The sequence below is a fragment of the Dryas octopetala genome, chromosome 4, assembly GCF_963921425.1.
Source record: "Dryas octopetala chromosome 4, drDryOcto1.1, whole genome shotgun sequence".
Lineage (NCBI taxonomy): Eukaryota > Viridiplantae > Streptophyta > Magnoliopsida > Rosales > Rosaceae > Dryas > Dryas octopetala.
This window is the reverse complement of record NC_141369.1, coordinates 23054668-23069821: the sequence shown is the minus strand read 5'-3', so window position 1 is coordinate 23069821 and position 15154 is coordinate 23054668. Positions and strand designations below refer to the sequence as shown.

General features: G+C 36.6%; 3 protein-coding genes and 1 pseudogene across 6 annotated transcripts; 2 read left to right on the top strand and 2 right to left on the bottom strand.

Annotated features, from left to right (window-relative positions):
• Nucleotides 1-445: 445 nt before the first annotated feature.
• LOC147288411 (phosphatidylinositol 4-kinase gamma 7 pseudogene) lies at nt 446-3874 on the top strand (annotated as a pseudogene). 3 transcript variants are annotated; one of them, XR_015122048.1, is made up of 2 exons: nt 446-679; nt 1325-3874. The product of XR_015122048.1 is annotated as a phosphatidylinositol 4-kinase gamma 7 pseudogene, transcript variant X1 (transcript). The 3 variants fall into 3 exon arrangements; XR_015122050.1 differs by having other exon boundaries at nt 1630-3818; XR_015122049.1 differs by having other exon boundaries at nt 1495-3818.
• A 186-nt stretch (nt 3875-4060) lies between these two features.
• Nucleotides 4061-7700, bottom strand: CRLK2 (Protein kinase superfamily protein). The gene is made up of 8 exons (XM_086241133.1): nt 7543-7700; nt 6615-7005; nt 6292-6445; nt 5748-5874; nt 5311-5396; nt 5156-5227; nt 4691-4894; nt 4061-4582 (listed from the first exon to the last, which is right to left on the bottom strand). The coding sequence occupies exons 2-8, from the start codon at nt 6938-6940 to the stop codon at nt 4280-4282; spliced, it is 1272 nt and encodes a 423-aa protein (XP_086097259.1). The 5' UTR covers nt 6941-7005; nt 7543-7700; the 3' UTR covers nt 4061-4279.
• Nucleotides 7701-10520: 2820 nt separating this feature from the next.
• On the top strand, nt 10521-12041 carry LOC147288409 (GDSL esterase/lipase 7-like). The gene is made up of 5 exons (XM_086242741.1): nt 10521-10683; nt 10856-10977; nt 11134-11382; nt 11483-11735; nt 11827-12041. Exons 1-5 carry the CDS (start codon nt 10521-10523, stop codon nt 12039-12041), a joined length of 1002 nt encoding a protein of 333 aa, XP_086098867.1.
• Nucleotides 12042-12612: 571 nt separating this feature from the next.
• Nucleotides 12613-14402, bottom strand: LOC147288408 (uncharacterized). The gene is made up of 5 exons (XM_086242658.1): nt 14318-14402; nt 14169-14221; nt 13871-14022; nt 13206-13296; nt 12613-12975 (listed from the first exon to the last, which is right to left on the bottom strand). The coding sequence occupies exons 1-5, from the start codon at nt 14400-14402 to the stop codon at nt 12613-12615; spliced, it is 744 nt and encodes a 247-aa protein (XP_086098784.1).
• Nucleotides 14403-15154: the final 752 nt, after the last annotated feature.

The window sequence follows — 15154 nt, the reverse complement described above, 5'->3', positions numbered from 1 at the left end:
AAATTTAAGACAAGTAAGAGTATATAAGAAATTAAGAAGGGGAAAAAATGGTTTTGAGAGATGGGTACCTGGGTCACTGACTCACTGACAGGTCCTAAGCCGAGAAATGAGACCATTCACCGATCCATTAATTAACAGACGGTCTTGGGCCGAGTTATAGCCCATTGATTAGTTGAGGCCCAATCAGTGGCCCTGTGCTGGATTCCTAATTTTAGAACGTTCTAGTTTCTAGATCTTTATTCTTCCCCGTAAAACGACAAAAGGCCCCGTAACTAGTACTCCTGATCCTTCACTGCCATTGACATCAGTCGCGGCCACGTCATCATCAAACGAACCAACTACACCTGCGTGGCACAATCTGCGCGCGCATAGTATTACACTACTATTACTGCCAGTATTTTTTTTTAAATTTTTTTTACCGAATTTAAAAGGACTTCAATTTTTCGTTAAACCCCTTCCGTTTCTCGCGAAAGGGAGTTAGAGAGAGGCTAGAGAGCCAAAGAGGAACTCCGAAAGCGGGACGGAACAGAACTGTGACAACAACTGACACAGATTTTGAGGTTCGATCAAATCCAATCGTAGCCGTCGATTGGACCGTTCGGCGTCTCTGATTGCCTCTCTCAACGGCGGTGGCTCTCCGGAAAGCTCCGCCGTCCGGTTCCCAATCTCGCGGTCTCCGGTGAGTTTCACTCGTTCGGTTTTTTGAGCTTACCAATGCGAAAACTATTTTTTAGCAAATACTTTTCAAATTTCAGACCGCAATTAGCTTCAATTTTGGTTGCATTTGAATTTCGTGTTTATTTCGTATTGGTACTGTGGACTATTGGAGTATTTTCTATGAATTCTATTATTGTGAATGTATTTTTATGTAATTTTTTGTAAACATTATCTTGCTGTCTGCGTGTGCTTTTTTTTTGTTATTTATGTTATTTTGTATACATTAGACAAGTTAAAACAATTATCAGTTCTTTTTAAAGTCACTGATTTGGAGGAGAAATTTTGAAAAAAAATAACAAGAACATAAAAGCTTTGGATATGTGAATTTAATGGACAAGAAATTTAACGTTGATGCTTGGTTTTGTAATTTGGATTGCAATTTGATGATGCAGATTGCTTTTGGTGATATGAATTTTCAGAGAGTTCCATATAAATATATTTTGGGTCACCAAATCAGTGAATCTTTTTTAAAAAGGACATTTTGTTTGTTGCCTTCCACTTTTCAAATGTTGAAAAAAAAATATATATATATATATATATTTTGTCCTGTTGTGCATGCTATTAATTAATAGATTGTGTAATGAATATGTTATATTGGAATATCCAGCAAGTGGCCTCTCCAATGTAGCAAACATTCAAATTAGGTGGCTTCTTCGATGTAGCAATTTTTACCAAGTCTTTTGACACAGATTTTCCAATGTGAGAATCACAGAAGCATATTGTCTTCTACTCGTTTGATTATGATTGTTTACGGTGCAAGCATTTTCCTTCAATTAGTGCCGGCATTTGAGTTTGGCGTCTGCTCGAGAGAGAAGCTCTCTTCTGCCGCTGCCTCTACTGCCGGCATTGGGAGTTGCCACTTCTCTGCTTCCTGTCATGTCTCCTGACTTGGAAAAACCTGTACATAACCAGATGGCAGTTGCAACCTTCAAAGGACCTCTTAATTGTGAGTACCATGGGAATAAGAGATTGGGAAGAAAATCTTCTGGGAAGAGACGTGTATTTGTGCAGACTGAAACTGGTTCTGTTTTGGGCATAGAGCTAGATAGGAGTGACAATGCACACACAGTGAAGAGGAAATTACGGCTTGCACTTAATGTCCCAACTGATGAGAGCTCATTGGTCTGTGGTGACATGGTGTTAAAGAATGATCTCAGCATTGTTAGAAATGATTCTCCGCTTCTTCTCACCAGGAACTTCTTGCACAGAAGCTCATCTACTCCTTGTCTCTCACCTACTGGGAGGGATCTTCAGCAGAGGGATCAGAGTGGTCCAATAGAGGTACTGGGGTACTCAGATCAATTTGCTAGAACAAAACAACTGGTTGTGGATATTGTGAAGGCAATAAGAAATGACATTGATCCAGTTCCTGTACACAGTGGGCTTGGGGGTGCATATTATTTTAGAAATTGCCATGGGGAAAATATTGCCATTGTGAAACCGACGGATGAGGAACCCTATGCCCCAAACAACCCAAAAGGTTTTGTTGGGAAAGCTCTTGGACAACCAGGTCTCAAACGATCAGTGCGGGTTGGGGAGACAGGTTTTAGAGAAGTTGCAGCCTTCCTTCTTGATTACAATAATTTTGCTAATGTGCCTGATACTGCTCTTGTAAAGATCACGCATTCAGTTTTCAATGTTAATGATGGGGTGAAGGGTAATATACATCAAAACGGAAAGCAAGCAAGTAAGATTGCATCATTGCAGCAATTCGTACCTCATGATTTTGATGCCAGTGATCATGGGACTTCAAGCTTCCCTGTTGCTGCTGTGCATAGAATAGGGATTCTAGATATCCGGATTCTAAATACAGACAGGCATGCTGGGAACCTTCTGGTTAGGAAGGTTGATGGTGCTGGGAGGTTTGGTCAGGTGGAGCTTGTACCCATTGATCATGGCCTTTGTTTACCTGAAAGCTTGGAGGATCCATACTTTGAGTGGATACATTGGCCTCAGGCATCAATTCCCTTCTCAGATGATGAGCTTGCATATATAAATAAACTTGACCCTTTTCGGGACTCGGATATGCTTAGAATGGAGCTGCCCATGATTCGAGAGGCATGCCTTCGAATCTTGGTTCTTTGCACGATTTTCCTCAAGGAAGCTGCAGGTTTTGGTCTCTGTCTTTCTGAGATTGGTGAGATGATGAGTAGGGAGTTCCGGGGCCATGATGAGGAGCCAAGTGAACTTGAGCTAATATGCATTGAAGCAAAGAAACTTTCAGAAGAGGAAATGTCTTATTTTGAGCCAATAGCAGGAGGCAAGGAGGAGTTTCAGTTTGACCTAGACTGTGAGGAGGAGGATCTGGATTTGACTCCAAGTATGGAAGAGAAAATGGAAATTGAAAAGACTTTCCGTTTTGCATCAAAAAGTGGAAATGGAAGACTTTCTAAACTAGAGGAGAGTCTGGAGGAGGACATGGAAGGGGGTGAGGGAAATGAATTATTTCCAAGATTGGATGAGTGTGTTAACCTGGTGCAGGATCAAATTTTCAATGTTTCAAAGTTGTCAAGGTCAATGAAAAAGATCAGCATTGGTGAGAAGAGTTGGCGACACCTGGGTTCAAAGCAGAAGAATGGCTATTTGGCTGGTACGTCATCCAGAAACAGGAGTGTTAATGAGCAGCTTCCTATGAGCAGTAGTTTTGTGAAGCTGGCAGATATGAATGAAGAGGAATGGATGCGGTTTCTTGAGAATTTCCAGAGATTGCTCTGTCCTGCTTTTCCTAGTCGCAAAGCAGGGAATGTGGGCCAGAAGCAGAGACAGAGGCTAGGGACTTCATGCCAATTTTGAGGCAATATTGTAAAATAAATAAATTGGGGAGAGTTGAATTAATAGTATTTGTAGAGTTGTTGGAGCCAGAGGCCTGGTGGTGGTATTCTTTTTCAGAAGCTTGTTTGTCGGACGGATTGCATCCAGAGTGTAACTTACCCCTGGTAATTCAAATGGAGGTGAGAACCATCTTTGCTTCTTGGTTTTTTTTTCTCTTCCACGCTGTGTTGACTGTGTAGAGAATTGAATAAATAATCAGCCATAGCTAATGGCAGAAGGAAGAAACAAAATTATGTATATATAATAGTCTTATGATGTTGGAGATGCAATGTATGTGAGGTTGTTTGAGTTTCTAAACTCGATGTATATGGCGATAAGTTCTTTAGTGCTCTCTCTTTCATTATATATTTGTCTAATTTGCATATCCTGACGACCATACTTGTGAGTCATTATCAATAATGAATTAATGACTTACTGGTCTGTTACAAGCTTCAAAGGAAAATTGAGAGAGAGAGAGAGAGAGAGAGAGAGAGAGAGAGAGAGATCAAAGGATGATGCAAAAAACAAACGATGGGTTAAAACTTGATTTTTCCTTGCTTTTTCTTCACTGAAAAACATTTTCAAGATCGATTTCCAACCATAACATCAGCTAATGCTCATCGATTCTCTTACGTTCAATTCCTATGCTGTATGCTATCAACTATATATTTCAAGACAAGCTTGAAAGGAAGGGGTACAACCGTACAAGCTAATAAAAAGAAAAAAAAAAGTGAAAACAAAAATCTTGTGGTCATTCAGTTCCTCTCTCATTCATGCTGGCCATCTGACTCAGCTCCACCTGCTGAACCTCTATTCTGCTTACAGCCCGTGATAATTCTTCACCTGAAAATGACATGGTGTCTTCTTTAGCAAGACGCCTCTGTTTAATCTTCAATATAGCCTGTGAAACTTCTCCTATAGAAGGTCGTCTTCTTGGTAGGTTCTGTAAGCATTTGTGAGCAATTCTAGCTAGCCTCCTCACTTCTTCAAGGTTGCATTCTCCAACTAGTTGCTTATCAAGTATTTCATCAACACCATCCGGAGCCATAGCGGCCTTGGGGAGAAAAACAAGAAGAAAAAAAATATAAAAAAAGTTAAAAGGAGCTTGGCAATAATAGTAACTGACACATTATATCTGTTTTGCAGAATGCAATAAACTCACAAGATTAACATATTCCATTAGATTTTGGTGAGGGTGGATGGCTGTAATCAGTTCAAAGATGATAATGCCAAAACTGTAGATGTCACTCTTCATTGTGAACTCGTTTGTAGATATGTATACCGGATCTATGTAGCCATAGGTACCTTTCAAGCCAGAATTCCGACCATCAAAGACCTCTTCCTTAGACAATCCAAAATCAGCAACCTATCAAATGCACAGGAATGAAGGTGAGGACACATATGAAGACATAAAGAACGTAATATTCAGCATTAGCTACCATGCATGTGCCAGCAGCCTATCATGCATCTAGCACCATTAATACCCATAACAACCCTTTGCAGCTGTTGCTCAATTTTATTCACACATCAAACTGCTATAGTGAAAAGCATATTGAACTCCATTTCAGAATGTAACATATAATCAATAAATGCATATTGATTCAAACAGAGGTTTATACCAGCTTACCTTAGCTCTCATTGATTGGTCTAACAAGATGTTAGCAGACTTTAAATCACGATGTATGACTGGTGGGACTGCCTGTTCAAAGAAACTCAAATGAAAAAGATGAACAAAAATACTTCTTATTCACTAACAAAACAAGGATATACTAAATAATATACCCCTTCATGAAGGTACTCAATTCCATGTGAAATATCAAGAGCAATTTGTAGCCTGTCATCCCAGCTCAAAACCTGTTCTTCTTCACCTACGTGAATGTAGAGCAAGATGATTCTTAAATCAACCCAAAATGCTTCCCAACAGAAGTTTTAGTCTAAGTTCTTAGTTACTGAAACAAAAAGATAGGAAAATGTCTCCAGGGCAAATGAATGATAAACTACCAAGCAACATAAAATGATACTAAAGTCTCTTTATAAAATTTAATAAATTAATTAAATTTTATGTTTGCTTTAGCATTCAATCAAATTTAATATTAATATCATCAATATATTAATTTTTCCACCTTTCATTTGAATTTGATATCTCCTAGCATATAGTTACCACAATGAAGAGAAATCTTGATTCGTGAGATGGATATAAACAGGGCTTCTGAGCTTACTGTACAGAAGGTTTGATAAGCTGCCATTACTCATGAACTCATAGACTAACATACGATGTCCTTTATCTACACAATATCCTACTAGATTCACTAGATTGCGGTGATGCAGTCTTCCTAGCAGAGACACCTGCAACAATACCAAACAAATCAAAGGAAATTCAACCTGCTTCTTTGGATATGAACATGAAGAGTTAAGACAACTACACACAGAGAGTATGATAAGTAAGTTCTGAAAAGCAACCAGTGATAATTGGTCAGATTGTCAATGTAGAACACAGAAACCTACAATGCTCCTGTGGACTACCTTGTTGCATTCATGTCCAGCAATGCAGTTTTTCCGATTTATCTTTCCAAGCCCTTAAGTAAAATGTTGAAACTTTTAAATACGCTTTGGTGTATTCTTTGGACCAAAAGGGAAAAGAAATTTCATTTTTGGTTGTACATTCTGCAATATATGTAAAGATTACTTTTATATCAAATTTTATGGGCATGATGCAGTAGTTCCTCATAAGACCTACTTGAAATGTGTTGATATAGTCTTTACCTCTGTTTGGAACTCTCTCTCTCCCTGCTTAGAATTGGAAGCAAGCGCCTTCACAGCTACTACCTCTCCACCAGGCATTGTTGCTTTATACACTGGACCAAACGACCCTTGTCCCAAAAGGGTTGTGAAATTTTGTGTACCTTTCTGTACATCTCTGAAAAGTGTAACATGCATTAGATACACCACATGTCATAGTATATCACTCAAGATTTTACAGGGTACAAATAGTATCCAGAAAGTAAGAGATAAGAACTATAATAACATTATGAAACTTCACTATAACACAAAAGATTCAAGCTCTTGCAGAGTTAAGAAATACATACTTGTAAGAGTATCTTGGTAAGCCTGATGCAGAAGCAAATCGATCTTTGTTGTGATGATTCCACCAAGAGAGCGGAGAATTTTTTTGAAGGTTCTCAGACCCTTTAATAGCTACGGAAGTTGAAAGAGATGCACTATAGTCAGTGCTTGCACCTAAGCCATTTGTGCGTATAGGAAGAGTTGTTAAACTACGCTCATTAGCACATCGCTCAAGATGAGCACGCTTTTTGTACCACCTTATGCCAAAAAATATGAGTAAGGCTATCAAAATTCCAAGTGCCAGACCAACAGAGATGCCAATGATAACCAGATCAGCTTGACGAACCATTCTTTGGTCTCTTCAGAAATTTGGGCAATGAGAACATCTTGCAGGGCAAGAATGCCGCAGGTTATCTGTTTTAATATGGGCAAATACATATTATTAAACTTAAATATCTTTCTCCAGAAATAATTTACTAACATAGCAAGTCAAACTATAAATTGGCATCATGCTAAAAATAATGAACAAATGGAAATATTCGATTAAAAATGTGAAAAACCACAATAATTAGAATATTACAGATCATCCTGAAGAAAAGCATCATGTTCATTCAATAATGAAATGATGACTGAATGTATGATTTGCAATGCACAAGCACTGTGATTAAAACTGTTTACTTGAAGAAGATACAAGCAAAAATTCCTAAAATCGTTATGGTTTCTGGGGATAGATTCCACAAAACGTGGAATTCAATCATGGTAGATTCCAATACCCACAACCACATGATATGCTCTACCATCAAATCCACTGCATGGAACACAAAAAACTCGAAAATAGGAACACCCACAAAGCCATAAAAAAACCATGAATCAGAACCAACCAAAAGACACAATTAAGCAGAAATTCTCAAAGTCAACAAAGACCCATGAATTGGTGAAGAGCAAACATACCTTATCACCTGAAAACCCAAAGAAAAGTTGATGAATGTTACTGGCATGGGTCAAGACTGATGACTCAAAGAGCAGTGACCCAGTTGATTAAAGAAACTGAAGGAAAAAAGAAACTGAAACCAAATGTGGTGGTCTGAGTTAGACTTGGAGTTTTGACCAAAAAAAAAAAAGTTAGACTTGGAGTTGATGGAATAAAGAAACGCGGTTTTTGGTTGGATTAACGATTAGGAGTGTTTCCTGGCCAAAAAAAAAAAAAACGATTAAGAGTGTTTTGTTGAGGCCTTAAAAGGAAGGAATAATTGATCGGTGAACCTAAGACATTATTTAAGCACATAATTAATAGTGTAAAAGCCAGTAGACTAGTCTTATTCGGCCGTACCCGTACATGCCTCCTTAACTTTGTTGCATCCGCCTTTAATATTTCTCATGCTTTTTTTTTTTTTAAAGTTAATTACACAGTTTATACTTACATTTTTTTAGGTTTATCGTTTTTTCACATACACTTTTTGAGATTTTAATAATTACATATACACCTCCTGAGGTTTCAAAACTGTTGCATATAACCTCTTATGGTGAGACAAAAAATGATGAGAAATTATGCAAAAATGTATGCTAAGGGGTGAAATGATCTAATAAAATTACTCAAGATGTAAGGTTCAACCTCAATACAAATATTTTTTTTTTAATATTTTTTTTCTCTTGTAGGGAGTTATATGCAATAGTTTTAAAACATCAAGGGTGTATGTGTAATTTTTAAAACTCTAGGGAGTATATGTGAAAAGACGATAAACCTCAGAAGAAGGTGTAAGTGTAATTAACTCTTCTTTTTGTCTTGATGGTCTCTCTTGTCTTTGAGTCTTTTCAAATGCAAGATAGACCAAACCCAATAGGATCTTCCCAATGCTCATGGGTTTGAGGCTTTGAGCTTGACAATTGTAATTTTACATAATTTTAAAAATTATAAAATTATTTGTATAACATTTCGTTATACCAGAGAAAAATGATAGCTGAGTTCTTAATCCAGTGTAAGAGGTAAATGCTAGTACTATGAAACTATCATGATGGAAATTATGTCAAATAATAATACAGTTAATGAAAATGAAGAAAATTGTGTTACATTTCTCTTAATGTCTTACAGTCTTTCATTTGTAGATCCCACCATTACCTACTTCGCTGCTCCAACTTGGATTGGCAAGTGGGTTTTGCTAGTTGGTTTAAAATTTCATTTTGTTAACTAAATATGCTTAATTTAAACCATCTTTTGGTGGGTTGACAACTTGACATGGTCTAGGTAGACTAATCTGACCAAATACTTGGTATGTCCTTAGATATTAAAAGTAATGAATATGAAAAGGTATGTGTTGCTTAAAATATTAATTTCTATTGAAACATATTAATTTTCAAAAAACGTTTTTGGTTAAAGACTTTTCTTCCACTTTCTACCAAAAAACCAAACAATAATAATAGAAACCCTTGTCTTCTATACTTTTTTTCTTACATGTTTTCTATTTTAAATTGCCAAGCACATCATATATAGTATACAGTAAATACATTGACTTGAATTGTTCTTATATCCTATGTCATACAAGACTTTAGGGATAGTCCCAAGAAAAATATTAGGCAAAAGTGAGATTTTGAACTCTTGATTTACACTAAGAGAAGCGTTGTTTATTATGCATAATATGTATTTGTTTGTTGCAACAAAGCAGTTTCTGAACTGGGTGATCAGAAACAATGATATTCTGGCATTATATGGTGGACCTTGATAGATATATAATAAATTAATGAATTGGGTAGATCTCTATGAGGCAGCCTGCATGATCCACGTACTATTACAAGGTTCAGAAAATATTAGTTAATTGACATCAAGGCTAGATTGCTAGAATTTTCATGCAATTTATGACTTGCCTTAATGTCCCAACCATAATTATTATTCCAGATTTTTGTTTTTTGAGAGATCCAATTATTAAAGATTTAAAACAATGTAATATTTTTGGCAGGATTAGGTAGAGCTCATGAAAGAGGATTTGTTATGTAAAAAAGACCTACCCACTTGATTTTACAACATTGCCAAATGCATTGGGAGTGGTCCACTTTAATTATTGTTTTGCTAATTAAAAGACAGTGTTCAAAACTTAAGGTCTCTGGCATCAACTAAAGTTGGTCCTCTTGTGGCTGGTTCATGGGTGCTTTTCCTTTTATGAAAGCCAATTGCCAGACCGGTCTTATTTTGCAAAGTGGAATCAGTTGGGAAAGTTTCATGGGCCGGGCTGTGATATTCTGTAAATGAATTATGAAAGTCATACTTTTCAGTTCTCTGCTTCAATACCCAAATGTGAGTGGTTGGGCCTTGCTATTTGACCAGTAAGGCAAGTTACTCTTAATGGGCCATTCACGGAAGCCCATTCATAGAGATGGGTGTAGTCTAATTACCAACCTCCTTTCTTTTTAACAAGTAATATACTGTTATATTATCTGTCACATTACTTGGTAACTAAAATTTCGTGAAACTAAATTTGCAGTGAGGTCAAGTTGTTTCTAAAGATCAACTTTCAACAACTGCAGGCGCAATCCATGACCCCAAAACAACATGTTTGCAGCATCTGTTTGTTTGGAGGCTGCCTGTGGTTCACATGAGATGTGAGTTGGGCCTCCAATTAAGAGCTAGTTAGCAGTTACTTATAGAATTAGGCCATGATTCAATCACTTTCCAAAAGAGACATACCAACCAATCCACATCGGTTATACCTTTAAATCCTCACCCTCATTGGTTTTCCATGTGACTCAGCAATGCCAATGAGCATTCCTCCCAAGTCCCAACAAAGCTATATATATTTCAGGACTTACTAAGTTTCCTTTTGCATCAAATTAAGCATGCAATAATATTGCAGATGAGAACCATGAAATCAATGTCACTTGTTTTGTTGTTCACAGGTTTCTTCCACTTTCAGTCACTGCAGATGGTGCATAGTTTGCCAATGGCACCAGCATTGTATGTGTTTGGAGATTCCTTGTTTGACAGTGGCAACAATAATTTCTTGCCAACTGTAGCCAGAGCAAACTTCCTTCCCTATGGTGTGAATTTTGTGGAGGGAGTCACTGGAAGATTCACCAATGGTAGAACAGTAGCAGATTTTATAGGTACGAATTGCCCAAAAGAAGCTATATATGCTTCTGTTTAATTGTTAAGGCTCCGTTTGGTATCCTTTCTGAAGATACTGTCAAGAAAATGTTTTGAATCGCGAATCAAACGGACCTTTTTTCAGTCATTATTGAAACTAATTTAATTGGTTTGTGTTGTGATTTTCGTTAGCTGAATTTCTTGGCCTACCATACCCTCCACCATATATGAGCATACGTGCATCTGCAGCACTTACAGGCATGAATTATGCATCTGGGTCTTGTGGCATTCTCTCAGAAACTGGAAGCCATTTTGTAAGTGAATCAGTGAACCAGTTCTAGACCATATATGCATGTTTATGAATTATGCACACCATATCATCAAAATTAATTATGATGAGCTTTCATCAATTTGATTAAATTGACTATTGATCTTATATGTATATGGTGGTGGTTCTTAAATTTTTGCAGGGGAAATGCTTGAATCTAAAAGAACAGATAGATTTTTTTCAAAGAACAATCAAGTCAGACATATCAAGACACTTCAAGCATCCAAATGATCTTCTTGAGTACTTGTCCAAGTCCATATTTATATTCTCTATAGGCAGCAATGATTTTATCAATAACTACCTTGAAACCCAAGTATATGATACAAGCAAACACTACTCTCCTCAACAATTTGCACAACTCTTAATCGATACACTTGCTCACCATTTTGAGGTATACTAGCTATTTATCTATCTATCTAATCTTTCTCTCTGGCCATTCATTGTGGGATTATCGAAACTAATTTAATTAATTAACAACCATAATGGTGCAGAGGTTGTATAATTTAGGAGCCAGGAAAGTGATCATGTTTGAAGTTGGCCCCATTGGATGCATCCCATCAATTGCAAAGACACATAGCCACAGTGGAAGCTGTGTGGAAGAAACAAACCGCCTAGCCTCCATTTATAATGTTAAACTTGGTCCAATGCTTGCAAATTTAACATCCACCCTCCATGGTTCTTTCTTCGTTCTTGGGCATGCTAATTGGATTGGCTACGATGCAATTACAAGTCCTGATAAATACGGTAATTAATTAACTAATTTCAAAGAATTAGTTCTGATTAATTAATGAATTAATCACATATATTAATTGTTAATTATATGAATCTATCTCAGGCCTAATGGACTCAAGCAATCCATGCTGCACTACTTGGGCAAATGGGACTTCAGGGTGTATTCCATTGCTTACACCATGCTTTGAACCAAATAATCACTTCTTTTTTGATGCTTATCATCTCACTGAATCTGCTTGTTCAGTCATAGCAACTGGTTGCTTCAATGGTACCACTGTATGCGCCCCATTCAACATTAAGCAACTTGTAAAAATGTGATATTATATATAGTACGTATACATACATATATGTAGTCTATGCATCACATCAGCAATGTAATTGGTAAAATTAATAGCTAGCTTAATGTACAATTAAATTAAAGCTGCTTCAAAGAAGGAATTAATTGGTGATATTTTTTTTTTCCATGATTTTGCATAATTAGGAGAAACCCAATAAATTAAATTATATAAAGGTCACAAAATTTACTAGCTAGCAGCAGATTATGATATTCTTATATATATGATCGATCACTTCACAGAACTAGTCTAAGTACTTCACATTAGTAGAGGCCAGCTGTAAGAAGGCACACGTACACTTAATATTGTACAGCACTTGTTATATATGTAAAAACTAATAAACTAGTTCTTAGTTTCTATGCTATTGCTGATCAAAAAACAAAACATATAAACAAAAGCAGCACACCATATATATTATATAGGCTATATATATAGGGGACTTCACTAGCTCGTTCCTACTGGGAGGGGGCCGAGGACAAAATTGTGAGCCTAGCTAATCAATCCGAAACCGTACGTTTAGGGTTTTGGGATTGAGTAGTACTAGTACTAGTGGATCAATGGGATGGTTCATGATTGTTTATGGGTGGCTTGCGGTGACCCATTCCCTTATAATCTTTATGCATCAGGCTTACTAACTCTCTTGTTGCCTTAAGAAGCCTTCTTGTTTCATCATCATGATCAGTACTATCATGACCATGATCATGAGTCCTCCTACTCTTTTGAGAGGCTACTAGTACTGGATGATCCGCCGACGTCGTCCTTGATGAGGCACTGATCTGCAAGCCGGCTTTGGTATTTGGCTCTGTCTTGGCATCTTGAGAGTGCTGCTGCTTTGGCTCATCACCTCTAGGAACTCCAAAAGTACTACTGGCTGCACTTTCCAATGTTCTTGGGCGCTCCAATATTTTGATATTGCCCTGCTGGTGTGTAAACATAACCAAGTTAGCGTTAGGTTAATGTGAATGGTATGTATATGGTCCATGTTTCGATGTTTTGTAAAACAATAACATTAGGGTTACCAAATTTTTTCACCAAAAAAAAGCAAGAAAAATTAAGCAACATGCAACTAATTTGTTTCTGAAAGTTAGTGTACGTACGTGTGTATGAGAGATATATAGAGCTAGCTAGGGAGAAAAGGAGAACAGACCTGTTGGTTCAGTTTGCTTTGAGGTCTTCCATGGGAATTGCAGTTAACTTTTGAAGCTTGACTGTGCTTTCCTGCAATAAGACAACAAATTAAATATTTAACATGAACCCATATTATTATATATTAACCTTTCTTCCGTGAAACCGGACAATTCACATATCTCAAAATTTTGGTTCCAATAATCATATGTAATAAATTAATCTTTTAAGATCATGATAGATTTACATCCATTAAATATCGAGTATCTAGAGCATCATATAAGAGCGCAAGAAAAGCCCTTCCAACATATATATATATTTTGAAAGATTGATACATACACAATTCTACATCACATGATCATATATCTCACATATGTTTTCACTAGAGCTAGCATCTCATGAAAACGTACAAGCTAGACACAGAAGGAAGATAGATAAACGGATCTTAGAAGCTTGGGTTTCAATGGTTTCCCTGGTCAATTGTGCTTAGGAGGGTGGCGTATAGGCCCGTGATAATCAGCACCAAAAGCCACAAAATCATGATGAACAATTTTGAAGTACTTCTTAGCAGTATTATTACTACTACTTTTATGATGATGATGATGATGATCTCCAAGTTTACATTTTACATGATTTAGATCTCCCTTTCCTTCAAAGTCACAATTTCCATCAGAACTATGGGTTGCACCTGAATTCTTTGATGATGTACTGATCTCTCCATTCAGCCCAGCTGGTCTTGCAGCTATCTCTTCCCTCAACACTTTGTGAGCCACCATTTTCCTTCCTCCAAGCCCTATCATCCTTGACCCACCCATCTTAGAAATTCTATCAATTACTTCCTGTATATCATGTATATATATATATATATATATACTTATTATATGATTTAGCTATACAAATATTATCAAAAATTGTAAAAGGCTACTTGATTAATTAATCATAAAAATTAAACAATATTCATGGAATAACAAGCAACTCGATGTACCTTTTGAGCAGACAGTACTACATGTTTTCTAGTCATTGAAAGCCCTTCTTTTCCTACAAATTCAAACGAGATCGAGTTTAATATATATGGGAAAATTAATCCTCCCAAATATTTCAGAGAAAATAATTAAGCCATATATATATATCTACCTTGATGATCATGTGCGGTGCTAAACTCGGCTAGGGCATGCATAACAAAAAGAAGCCCTACTACGAAGCTTTTAATCTGCAGCATCTTGGTCATTTTCTGTTTCTTGCTTATCTAATTTCTAGCTAGGGTATTGATCTTTAGACTAACAACAAAAAGAGGGGAAACTCGGAGAGACTGAAGTGGGTTATATAGAGAGTTTCAAACCCAAGTCAAAGACTCAAAGCTAGAGTTCAGACACGTACGTACTCTTTCTGCATAAAATATATTTCTCCTGGTTTTGCAGGCTACAGACACAACTTGGAAGAACCCAAAACTGAATAAAATATTCAAAACAATATAAAAAAAGGAAGACAGCGTTTCCAGTTTTCGAAACTTTGAATGTGGTTTCTCACTTCACTGCTTAAACAAATTATTAAGACGTACGATGATATTTACATTTTGAGAGCTAGAGAAATTAAAATAGGGTCTTAATTTTTTGCTCATGTCTAGTGCCATGCATGCAACGAGAGGTGATTAAATAATTAGGTGCTCAAAGATGATCCTCTAACCCTTAGTATACTGATCAGGATTTAGAGAATAATCAGAGTATACTCTAGTGCTTATCTAGAGAAGTAGATTGATACATTTAAAATTGCAAAATTGAAGTGCAGGACCACTATGAGATATATGTATATATATATTTCTCAATTTCTAATTGCATTTTCAAGTCCAACAAGGAGCTGGGTCAAATTATCAGTAGTGCAGTACACATCTGCGCATTACTAAAAAGTATAGATTAATTATAATTAATTATACAGTTGTACATATATATATATATACGTACTGATCTAGCTCTA

Bases quoted from the DNA above. Each gene is read 5' to 3' on its own strand.
- CRLK2 (XM_086241133.1), bottom strand. From the start codon at position 6,940: ATGGTTCGTCAAGCTGATCTGGTTATCATTGGCATCTCTGTTGGTCTG. The intron at 6,446-6,614 runs GTATGTATTTCT...TACACTTTTCAG, and splicing joins TTACCAAGATACTCTTACAA to AGATGTACAGAAAGGTACAC. The intron at 4,895-5,155 runs GTAAGCTGGTAT...TGCATTTGATAG, and splicing joins ACCAATCAATGAGAGCTAAG to GTTGCTGATTTTGGATTGTC.
- LOC147288409 (XM_086242741.1), top strand. From the start codon at position 10,521: ATGGCACCAGCATTGTATGTGTTTGGAGATTCCTTGTTTGACAGTGGC. The intron at 10,978-11,133 runs GTAAGTGAATCA...AAATTTTTGCAG, and splicing joins CAGAAACTGGAAGCCATTTT to GGGAAATGCTTGAATCTAAA. The intron at 11,736-11,826 runs GTAATTAATTAA...AATCTATCTCAG, and splicing joins TACAAGTCCTGATAAATACG to GCCTAATGGACTCAAGCAAT.
- LOC147288408 (XM_086242658.1), bottom strand. From the start codon at position 14,402: ATGCTGCAGATTAAAAGCTTCGTAGTAGGGCTTCTTTTTGTTATGCAT. The intron at 14,023-14,168 runs GTACATCGAGTT...CATGATATACAG, and splicing joins TAGTACTGTCTGCTCAAAAG to GAAGTAATTGATAGAATTTC. The intron at 12,976-13,205 runs GTCTGTTCTCCT...ACACACCAGCAG, and splicing joins AAAGCAAACTGAACCAACAG to GGCAATATCAAAATATTGGA.